This window comes from Natator depressus, chromosome 2 (assembly GCF_965152275.1).
Source record: "Natator depressus isolate rNatDep1 chromosome 2, rNatDep2.hap1, whole genome shotgun sequence".
Taxonomy (NCBI): Eukaryota; Metazoa; Chordata; order Testudines; family Cheloniidae; genus Natator; species Natator depressus.
In genome coordinates, this window is record NC_134235.1 from 211,492,447 (window position 1) to 211,504,350 (window position 11,904).

The 11,904-nt window shown below is 47.0% G+C and overlaps 1 protein-coding gene across 1 annotated transcript in view; it reads right to left on the reverse strand.

Annotated features, from left to right (window-relative positions):
• Window positions 1–10,902, reverse strand: part of SCIN (scinderin) — an 88,470-nt gene extending 77,568 nt beyond the window's left edge. Inside the window, exon 1 of the mRNA XM_074945847.1 lies at window positions 10,557–10,902. Coding sequence (XP_074801948.1) covers window positions 10,557–10,755 — 199 coding nt within the window. The 5' untranslated portion in view covers window positions 10,756–10,902. The remainder of the gene's footprint in view (window positions 1–10,556) is intronic.
• Between the last annotated feature and the right edge of the window lie 1,002 nt (window positions 10,903–11,904).

Consider the following 11,904-nt stretch of genomic DNA (forward strand, 5'->3'; position numbering starts at 1 on the left):
TGAAACCTGAATTTGGTGTGTTATCTTTTCAGAGAATAGCACACAACAATTCTTACCAAGAAAGTACGACCACATTTATGGTCAAACCTCATCTTAGTCTACTATAGCATGCTATGTAAAAACACCCTTTCTAGCATGATTAGACTCTCTCTACAGTCCAAGAAACCTATATTGCACATGTTTAGTAAGATAGATGTTTAAGATTAATTCTCTGGAAAGGCACCAGTAGTCTCCGGTCTCACCAGAGAGGGCTTTTATTCCATCATCTGCAGTGCCTGTGCCTGGTTTCTGGCACTGAGGTGAAGCAGGGTTCAGAAATTCTGAAGCAATCACATAAGGGGCAAGGTTGCTGGTTTTTTTGCAAATGGAAAAAGTTGTGTGCTTTCAGCTGAGTCATCAATAGAAGAGGACCACTGAACTGGGCTGTTGCCTTTCTGGTAGATGACTGAGGAACGTCTGGTCAAAGAGAGACCCTGGTGGCTCCCGTCAGCACTGCTGACCAGGCCACTAAAAGTCCAGTTGGCCACAGTGGCCGGTTCTGCACGGCTCCTGGAAGTGGCTGGCATGTCCCGCCGTCTCCTATGAGCAGGGCAGCCACGAGGGCTCCATGTGCTGCCCCTGCCCCGAGCGCCAGCTCCTCAGCTCCCAACCCTATGTACCCAGCCTGGAGCCCCCTCCCACACCCTGAACCCCTCATTTCTGGCCCCACCCCAGAGCCCATACCCCCTCCCACACCCCAACTCCCTGCTCCAGCCCGGAGCCCCCTACTGCACCCCAAATCCTCATCCCCAGCCCCACTCCAGAGCTTGCACCCCCAGTCGGAGCCCTCACCCCCTCCCGCACTCCAACCCTCTGCCCCAGCCTGCTGAAAACGAGCAAGTGAGTGAGGTGGGGGAGATTGAGCAACGGAGGGAGGGGAGATGGAGTGAGCGACGGCAGGGCCTCTGAGAAGGGGCAGGGCAGGCCAAGGGTGTTTGGTTTTCTGCAATCAGAAAGTTGGCAACCCTAGGTGGGTGAGAAGTGACAAAACTAAGAAATTACTTCCAGCATCAGGCTCCAGGCAGTCTATGCCAAGCCCAGGAGACCTTTCAGGAGTTGCATGGAGGGAAAAAGATGAAGCAAGAGATGAAACTCCAGCCAAGTGTCATATTACAGGAGGCCAGACAACTGTCTTCCCCACCTGCATGTACTGGGAAAGGGCAAGGAGAGGCAGAGAGCGGGGACTACATTTCTTAAGGATGGCCACTTAACTAGCCCCTCACATCAATATGCATCCTGCGTTGCTTTGCAGTTTTAGAGAATGCTTGTACAACTCATGTGGGAGAGAAGAACTGCTGGAGCTGCTTTTGAAATGGAGGAAACCCTGCTTCTCAGGGAATCGAAGGGAGGAGTAATAACAATTTATGCAGAATCCTCTGGAGGGTGGAATCATACAGCTGCCTGACTTTATAGAAGCAGCTTTAGATCAGACAAAGCCAGCAAGCAGACAATTAAAAGCCTTGAAGGAACCATGCCAGCCCAGAGAAAGAGAGAACTCTTCAATGGACTACCCCACTTTTTGAGATTAGAACAGACCAGCGGAAACCTAGAATTCTGACAATTTGATCCCAACGAGCAGAGCTCCATTAATTTCCAGGTACTAAACCAGCAAGTGGAAGCTTGTAAACTGGGTGCCCCAGCACAAAAGCCAAGGCCAGGACTATTAACTCCATAAGCAGTATAGGCACAGACAGACTGGTGGTGAAACACTTTCATATAAATCACAGAGCAACTGTTAAAAATTGGTTTAAAAATTAATTTATGGACATTCGTTTCCGTAAGGCATATACTTTAAATTTATAGCATGTAATTATACCACAGGGTCCAAGGAAATAGGCCCTGAAATACTGTTATAGATAAGAGTCAATTTCTATACCAAGTCTTGCAATAAAAATTTAATATTGTTTAAAATATCAGGTAAATTCAGCCTGGCGTACACAACTCAAACTCAGCTGGAGCTAGTGGGCCTGAATCCACACTCATACACACACATGTATGCCAGGAATGGCTCCACTAAAGCAAGTACGAGTGAGAAGACAATCAGGCCCAGTGGCTCAGGGCTGATTCTGGCTCATCCATTTTTGTGTAGATAATTCATCTCTGGGTATACAAAATGGCCTAGAACTAAACCTTGAAAACCCAGAGGCCATGGCAATCTAGGTAAAGATGGTCTCAAGGAGAGTGCCATCCTGGTAAGAGACGACTAGTATTCCACAGAACTAAGAACCCAGAATATTAAAACTATAAAGTCATAAAATCCTCTCATTAGCATTGCTAGCAGGCAACGTGGGGAAAGCCACAAAAACCACATACAAACGGAAAGTCTCATTATCTCAACAACCGGTAGAGATTTCCCAGGAGATAGAAGGGTGAGCTTAGAGATATGCCTGGCTAGCATGCAAGGGCTTTAACTATGTCCTAATGGGGCATGGTTTGATGGCTAATCCCTAAAACTGACTGTCAAGGTTCCTTCCCCACTCTGAACTCTAGGGTATAGATGCGGGGACCTGCATGAAAACCTCCTAAGCTTACTTTTACCAGCTTAGGTTAAAAACTTCCCCAAGGTACAAACTATTTTACCTTTTGCCCTTGGACTTATCGCTGCCACCACCAAATTTCTAACAGGGATATAATTTGGAAAGAGTCCGTTTGGAAACGTCTTTCCCCCCAAAATCCTCCCAAACATTACACCCCCTTTCCTGGGGAAGGTTTGATAAAAATCCTCACCAATTTGTATAAGTGACCACAGACCCAAACCCTTGGATCTTAAGAACAATGAAAAAGCATTCAGTTTCTTAAAAGAAGAATTTTAATAGAAGTAAAAAGAATCACCATAAAATCAGGATGGTAAATGCCTAGAGGGATTCTCTGTTTTTAATCTAATTACCCTGTAAGGTAAAACCTTAAATTACAAAAAGACACAAAAACAGGAATATCCATTCCATTCAGCACAGCTTATTTTCTCACCCATTTAAAGAAATCAGAATCTAACGCATATCTAGCTAGATTACTTACTAAGTTCTACGACTCCATTCCTGTTCTGTCCCTGGCAAAAGCATCACACTGACAGAGAGAGAGGCTTTGTTTCTCCCTCCCCCCAGCTTTTGAAAGTATCTTGTCTCCTCATTGCTCATTTTGGTCAGGTGCTAGCGAGGTTATCCTAGCTTCTTAACCCTTTACAGGTGAAAGGGTTCTTCCTCTGGCCAGGAGGGATTTTAAAGGTGTTTACCCTTCCCTTTATATTTATGCCACAGACTCTGCCTAGGCTGCCCATAGTAGCAAGCACAAGCTGTAACCACGACTACAAGCCAACTGGTGCTTGCTGAAAGGAGTACTAAGTTGGGCAACAGTGACATCCTACCCAGAACAAAAAAATATTCTTTATACTCTGGACACACTGGCAAGTATCTTTGCTCCACTTTTCCATTGCTTCACAGGCTCTTGGGTGAACAGACTGGAATTGATCTTTTACTGCTACACTGGCTTGAAGCCTTCACAACTGCAGAGCAAAGACAGCTAGGAAAAGGTAAGAAAAAAAACAAATGCCAAAAGCAAACTAGAAGTTTGTGGTGGTCAGTTAAGACTCATAGGGAACCCAAGAATAAACCATGTTAACATGGTGCAGCCATAGTCGCATTTTCCTAAGGCACAAGAGGCAGAGGGTAGGGTTAGGTCAATTACATAAGGCTGGAAGTTTCCTCTCCTAGAATTGTATTGTGACAGCAATACCACGTCTCTAAATTGGATTACACTTTTGTTTAGACAGAGTATTTGAATGGTGGAGAGAAGATCCTTTCAGAACATTGCAGTCAAACCAAAACCTATTTGATGCCAGAATTAGGATCAGCTTTGTGGATTCCAAGGTATCAAATCTTTAGGGACCTTTATGGCCAGAGACATTTAGCGTGTTCACTGAGTAGAGCCTGTATACTGTAGATCTTTAGTAGAAACCACAAAGTTATTATTTAATTCCCTATTTCTGAAAGCTTACTCTTTTGTAAGAATACATCAGACACTGGTGAAAAGAGAACAAAGCACAATCTTGTTAATAGCTCGAGGGATGGAAAAGTTAGGAACTAAACCCCATGCTTAAAAAAAACCCAGATACACTCATACAAATAAGCCAAGGTGTTTTTTTGTTTGTTTGTTTTTTTGCTTTGTTTTTTTAAGTAGAACCTAGAGGCCTCAGGCATGATCCAGACCCTTTGTGAACTGTACAAAGATAACGAAGTGACAGTCCCTGCCCCAAAGCACTTTTAATCTAGACCAGGGGTCAGCAACCTTTCAGAAGTGCTGTGCCGAGTCTTCATGTATTCACTTTAATTTAAGGTTTCGCGTGCCAGTAATACATTTTACCATTTTTTAGAAGGTCTCTCTCTAAGTCTATATATTATATAACTAAACTATTGTCGTATGTAAAGTAAACAAGGTTTTCAAAATGTTTAAGAAGCTTCATTTAAAGTTAAATTAAAATGCTGATCTTACGCCACCAGCCCGCTCAGCCCGCTACCAGCCTGGGGTTCCGTTCACCTAGGCCAGCAGCGGGCTGAGCGGGGCCTGCGGCCGGGACCTTGGCTGGCAAGAGGCTGACAGCCAGAACCCCAGACCGCCAGTGGGCTGAGCGGGGCCAGCAGCTGGGACCCCAGACTGGCAGTGGGCTGAGCGGCTCAGCCTGCTGCCACTCAGCCCACTGCCGGTCTGGGGTTCAGTCCGCCGGCTACTGCCAGCCAGGGTCCCGGCTGCCGGCCCCACTCAGCCCACTGCCGGTCTTGGATCCCAGCCCTGCCCACATAGAGTGGGTACCTATCTTCTCCCTGGTTCTAGCCCATTCTCTTCCTCTCTCTCTGCACTGAGCTGAGGGTGGGAGTGCACTGACAACAGGACTGGGAGTGAAGGAGCAGGCTGAGGGTTGGGATGCAGGGTCTGGCCAGGAGCTAGAATGAGGGACGGGGCTCAGAGTTGGGGCAAGAGGTTTGGTTGTGGAGTGCTTACCTGGGCAGCTCCCATTTGGTGCGAGCGGTGCAGGTGGGAATGTAGGAGGGTGCAGGAGCTCATGTTTGGTGCTCAGGGTGGGGGTGGGAATGTGGGGGTGCAAGAGTCAGGACATGGGGGGGCTCGGTATGTGTGGGGGTACTGGAGTCAGGGCTGGGGTCGTGGGGGGTGCAGGAGTGAGGGCACAGGGCTGGCTGTGTGTGAGGGGAGTGCAGGGGTCAGGGCAGGGGGCTGGGGGATGTAAGGTGCAGGGATCAGGGCAGAGGGCTGGGGTGCGTGAGGGGGGTGCAGCGGTCAGGGCAGAGGGCTGGGGGTGTGGGCTAGGGTCCTGGGGGCACTCCCAGCCCCCTGCTCAGAGCGGCTCACAGCAGGGGGCTGGAGGGGATATGCCCTGATTCTAACCCCCTTCCCCAAGGCTCCATCCCCACCTCTTCTCCACTTCCTCCCCAGAGCAGTGAGCACACTATGGCTGGCTTCTCCCCCTCCCTTGCAAGGGCCATCAGCTGATCTGCGGCAGGGAGGGAGAGGAGGAGGGGCAGGAACCCAGCAAGCTGGGGGAAGAGGCAGGGGGAGGGGAGAGCTTGCCTTCCGTGCAGCAGCAGCCGGCAGGACCAAGCTTCTTCATCCTGCCGGTGGGGCGGGGGAGGGCAGAGAAGAGCTGGCTGAGGCGGGCAGGATTTTTAATGGCACGCTGCTGCCTGCCGGGGTCCCTCCTGTGTCCATTTATTCTTTTACGTAGAGACTGTCCAGTTTGGCCAATGGACATGGCAGAGGGGCATTGCTGGCACATGATGGCATATATCACCTTGGTAGATGTGCAGGTGAACGAGCCTCTGATAGTGTGGCTGATGTGATTAGGCTCCTAGGATGGTGTCCCCTGAATAGATATGTGGACACAGTTGGCAACAGGCTTTGTTGCAAGGATAGGTTCCTGGGTTAGTGTTTTTGTTGTGTGGTGTGTGGTTGCTGGTGAGTATTTGCTTCCTTGCACCATAACTGAGACTAACACACTGAACAACATGTAGGGCTGGGAAGACGAAAATGTCCAATCTCTAAGGAGAAACAATTATTACTGTTAGGGAATTTATTTCCATGTTTTTATTATTATTTCTGGTTTTGTGTTTGTGGGGGGGGGGGAGTTTTGTTTTTTGTTCATTTGGGTTTTTTTTAAAATCCTTAGTTATAAAAGAGGACCAGATAATATTTATTCTGGACTGTCCACACCCCAGTTGTGACAAAGTCAGGCTGGATAGTTGCAAGAGAGTGGTCTTATTGTGTTCCTGGAAGAGGGCAGGTATGTTAACCCTAGAATGATAAAGGTCCTTTTTCCTAGAAACTCAGAAAGAGCTACATCAGGTCAATTAGGGACACCTGGTCCAATTAAGGGCTGCCCCAGACCTTTAAAAACCCGTCCTCTGAGAGAAGCTGCTGCCAGGTTCGTGGCAGAAGGAAGATAGGCTACTCTAGGGTTAGAAGCTGCTCTCCTCCCTACAGGGCCAACAACCAAGACTGACAGGTTTCAGAGTGGTAGCCCTGTTAGTCTGTATCAGCAAAAACAACGAGGGACAAGCCTTGTCAACTGTTGAGAATAGGCTACTTCCACCTTAATTGAATTGGCTCGTTAGCACTGACCCCTCCACTTGGTAAGACAACTCCCATCTTTTCATGCGCTGTGTATTTATACCTGCCTACTGTATTTTCCACTCCATGCATCTGATGAAGTGGGTTTTGGCCCACAAAAGCTTATGCCCAAATAAATTTGTTAGTCTCTAAGGTGCCACAAGGACTCCTCATTGTTTTAACCAAAACTGAGTGCCTGTTTAGGGAAGGACTGACACCCTGGCCAACCACAGGACAACACTCCCCCAGTGAGGAGGCAGGGAAAGGTATCCCCCTTTGTTTTGCGTTTGTAAATTGGTTTCTTTTGATTGGAGGAGGAGGGGCAGGCCCAAGGAGTGCTGCTCGAGGCCTACCTTGAAAATACCGATCAGTAAATACAGAGTGAGACTGATTTACCCCAGGCCCTGCCACTGCCAGAGGGTGAAGTGCTAAGTGTAGCCACACAGTTTAGTAGCCTGAGAGGAGCAAACCCCTCTTTCCATTGACAATGGAAACCCCGGAGAAGATGGTTTCAATTTAATTGACTGTTCCTTAAGCACTGAAGACAGAGGCTCCAGTCCTGCTCTCCTCGAAGTCAAAGAGTTTTGATGCTGACTTTAGTGAGAGGTGACATAGGGCCCAAACTGCCTTACATTTTCAAATACATTTTGGGGTTTTAGCAGTATCCCTTCCATTGGTGTGAAGGGGAGCTGCACAGCTGAAACCTTGTTCACTGTTCTGAAAAGACATACATACACAAATGTTTTTGTTTAAGGCTTTGACCAATAAAGCAGAGAAAGTTCAGTGCATCACAGGCCATTTCAGCTCTAGCATATTATTTCTTTGGCTTTGCCGGAGCACAAAGGTAATTTTACAAGTGCAGAGACCTTATTCATGACAACCTCTAGAAACATTTTTACCAACCACCAACTAAAGCACACTAATGGAAACTCCTCAGACACTTGAAAACCAAGAATATTAAACATTAAATATTAAAGGTTGGCTTTTAATCAAACAGCTGATCAAGGGAGCCATTTGCTCATTAACTGTATAAGCCCACAATTTTACAATAAGTGTCACGGTTAACCAGGTTATTTTTGTTTCTTTATTACACTGACATACAGTCTATTAGATTTATTAAGCAAGCATAATGTGCATATTTACTACATGGGTAGCATATTTAATGGGAGATATTTTACTGAACACCACCATCCACACCAACACAGCTTGAAAGATGCAGCTCAAGTAACTCACATATAGTTATTTCTGTCTGCTTCCTCTATATGCATCCATCCTTTTGTACACTACAGTAGTAGCCTTTTTTACTTGAAATATCCCATTAATTTGCTTATAATATGGGGGGATTCTCAAAGGCAAAAAATGGCAGTAAGTGCCAAACTCCCATTGAAAGTCAAGGAATTTAAGCACTTCTTATTGTTTGGGCCTTTGAAGATCTCCCTCAGGGTCTTCTGTTGCTACTAAAACAAACTTTGTTTAGTTATACCTCAAGAGAACATTTCCTGTTGTCAAGAAACTCAAAATAGCTAACTGGGGGTGGGGGGAGGGGGAGATTAAAAACTAACTACACACTGCTGTCCAATGTTCTTTTCCATAAATGAAAGACCTACACCATTTGAAGTCATCTAGCATATGGGTGTCAGCACACTTGTTAGGAGGGTGGCGATCTTTTACAAGAACTACTGCAACATGTATTTGTGTTAAGTGTTCATTTGTTTTCCATTTTAATCAAAAATAAATATTTCTCCACGCTCTTGTCACAGCATCATCACAATGCAGACAGTATTTGTTTCCTACATTTATTGGAAGTTTGACAAGTTTTTAGAATGTCAATTCTTATTTAGATTGTAAGCCCTAAGGCGGAAAGAACTTTTTCTGCATCTTTAACCGTAAAGTGCCTACTACACTTTGGCCACCCTATCAATGATAAAGTAATACAAAATACAGAGTGAACTGGTAAAGGTGCTAATTACCACACCTGCTAACAACCTCTAGTACCTGAAGCCAAGTGAATATCTGCCAAAACACACTCCCATCTAAATAGAGCAGGGTAAAAAAATTTTGGCAAATAGTATGTTTTCCAAAAAGTGCATTGGGGGGACACTAAAACTATTGGTGAATTTGAGTCAAATTCAGAAAATATTTACAGCCCCCCCCCCCCCCCAAAAAAACTGATTTTTTTTTTTATTGGCGATGTTGAAACATTGTTTGACCCAAATAACATTTTTTCATTGTGGTGAGATAAACAAAACAAAAACAGAAAAAACAAACAATTCAGGTTTGATTCAGAACAAACCAATTTTTTTTACTGTAAAATCAATTATTAATTCAGCTCTTCTAACACTTCTGGCACTGACATCTGTTGTCCAATACCTCATGCAGACAACACTTCTCATTTCTGATTGGATAAGAGCTAACCAGGGTGAGCCCAGTATGATCTCCACAAACATCTGAAGGTGAATAGCCCAAGCTCCACCACTTTGCTCTGGAATTTCCTCCCAAGGAGTCACACAGATCCAACATACTAGTTATGTGTCTCATATGCAATCATTGCATTTAGAATCCATGAGAAACAAAGCTTCAAACACACTAAATTGTTATTAATTCTTGGTAATATTAATAATAGTATTAAAATGGATTTTACTTGTCTGCATTTAGCTGTGTGTGTATGCGAATTCAGAGAAAACTTGTGGGAAACACTGCAAAACTTTTCCTTCACCTGCACTAATAACTGGAAAAGCTAGATGACCTCTTGGTGGCTAAGATGGGAAAGTCTCAATATCCTGGATACACAAAAACATGTCTTCACCCCAGCATCCCCATGTTAGGCTCCTATTTTCATTCTAAACACTTTATGGGAAGAGTGTGTACATGGAGTTGACAGACATGAATCCCAGCCGTTCCACTTGCTGCAGGAAGAAATTGTGCTTGGATTGCAGATATGCTAAAATGGAGAGTGGGAAGAGTCTGGGTAAGAGAGAGATCTAGTCACATCCTGTTGATTTTGCACCCAAGCTTCGCCAAATTGTACCATTAAAATAGAAACCAAGTCTAGTGGCTCTACTACAAACAATTCTAGACCCCCACACATCCCAGTGCAGCACCACTACAAAGCCCCAGATCCCGCACCTGGGATGAAAACTTGTCCACGCTGAAGTTGAAGGCAAAACTCCCATTGACTTCAATGGGGCCAATATTTCACTCCTGGATACTGCTAGATCCAACCAGCTTTTGACATCATCATCCCTCTTCTCCTCTCCCACATCCCAAATTATACTCCATTAACAGTAAGCTCATCTTTCACTAAAGCAACCTGGATCCCAGCGTATGCAGGTCCAGCAGCCCCATAACAAGCCAGAGTTGGCACTAGCTGGATCCTGCTTGTTTTTGGTCCCAGTTCCATCGCTTAAGTAGAGAACACGCTTAGGTTCTCCAGCTCCACCTTCACAATTTAGGCTTTGTTGTGCTACCAAGACAACCACCTTCGATCATCTGGCATGTCGCGCCTGCCAAATTTTGGCTGCAAACTTAGAAAGTGTATTATCGAAATTGCCAGCAAGTGCTGCTTCCCCAACACAAAAGCTGCACCCCAAGACATCCTGGCACAAGAACGCTGCAAAGCCCCTCGTTTGGCACCTGTTTCCTGCTGGATCCAGCTAGTTTTTGGCAGCACACCCCGCACTTTCAGGATCTAAGCGAAGGACAAATGCCACTCCTCCCCTCCGTCCACTTTTTGCAAGCATGTTCCTTGGCGTCTCTGGGAGGCTTCACAACTGAGCGCTCCCGGGGCATTTAAATGCCCGGCAGCTCTCAGACTCTGGGCGAGACGGACAGGAAAGGCGGTCCGCGTACCACCAGAGGACCGGGACGAGCCCTCTCCCTCTGCCTGATCTCCCCCACCTCCTTACCTAGCCAGAAGTGCAGCTTGTAGAAGGTGGCGTTGCTCTTCTTCAGGGTGTGGAGCACCAGGTACGCATCCCCCACGTAGAAATTGCCGTGCAAGTTCTCAGGCACCGGCCCCAGGTCCATCTTCTCGATCCTCCAGATCTGCAGGCCACTCTTCAGGCCAGCGTTGGCAAACTCCTTGTGGTACAGCTCGGGGGCCATGGTCCGGTAGGCAGAGCCACGGGGGCGAGAGAGAGAAGTGGAAGCGACGCCGCGCTGGACCCAAGCGACCCAGGGAAAGCCCAAGTCTGGCTCTGGCTCTGAGCCCCCGCTGCCGGGCCAGGCAGCTTTATAAAGCGAACCCGATTGGCCCAGAGGCGCTCAAGGGGCGGGGCCCAGGACTCCGATGGCTGCCTCCGCGCTGGGGCGGGGAGCCGCTCGGCAGCCGGCCCGGGGAGTTCCCGTGCGGCGCCTGCCGAGCTCGCGGCCACTTGCCCCCGCCTGCGGTTAGTGCTGGTCAAAGGCTGCTTGTGCTGGAGAACAGGAGGGACTCTGAGGAGCGAGGCTTCGGCCAGTCTCCAGGGGCTGAGCCTGCCCTCGCTCGCAGCCTAATCAAAGCCCTAGTGTGAGACTGAACGCACCTTCGGTCAGCGCTCAGCCGGTCCTTTTGCACCTGGCCTCTCTGTCAAATCATGACTCTACCCCGCGAAAACCAGTGTGGGGGGGGGGGGTCACATTGTTCAGGAGCCCGGCCATGAATCCTCCAGGCCTTTTGCTCCTATTACATGGAGCAGTAAAGACTTGGTTTTTCTCAGGAGTGCCTAGTTAGGGGCAAAGAAAGGACCATGAAGGCACAGGTTTCAGAGTAGCAGCCTGTTAGTCTGTATTCGCAAAAGAAAAGGAGGACTTGTGGCACCTTAGAGACTAACCAATTTGTTTGAGCATAAGCTTTCGTGAGCTACAGCCCACTTCATCAGATGCATCCAATGCAATGAGCTGTAGCTCACGAAAGCTTATGCTCAAATAAATTTGTTAGTCTCTAAGGTGCCACAAGTCCTCCTTTTCTTTCATGAAGGCACAGTAACCCACTGAGTTACAAAGCCCGGATGTAAAAGGCAGGTAGTTGGCATGGCGCTCAAAGCTGTGTATGGGCACTTCTTTATTCTAAATGGAAAGAAAAATAAAAGAAGCCAGGAAAGCAAAATACAACTGAGGCATCAATCATAGGTGTCATGCGGCTCTGTTTGCCTACATAATTGTATCATATCAGGCTTGGTTTTCTGAGCAACTCTTATCTGAGTTCATAGAGTTCTTATAGCTTTCACTTGCTGCAGGGTTGTATTTACTCAGGACATGTACGTGCATCCCTGG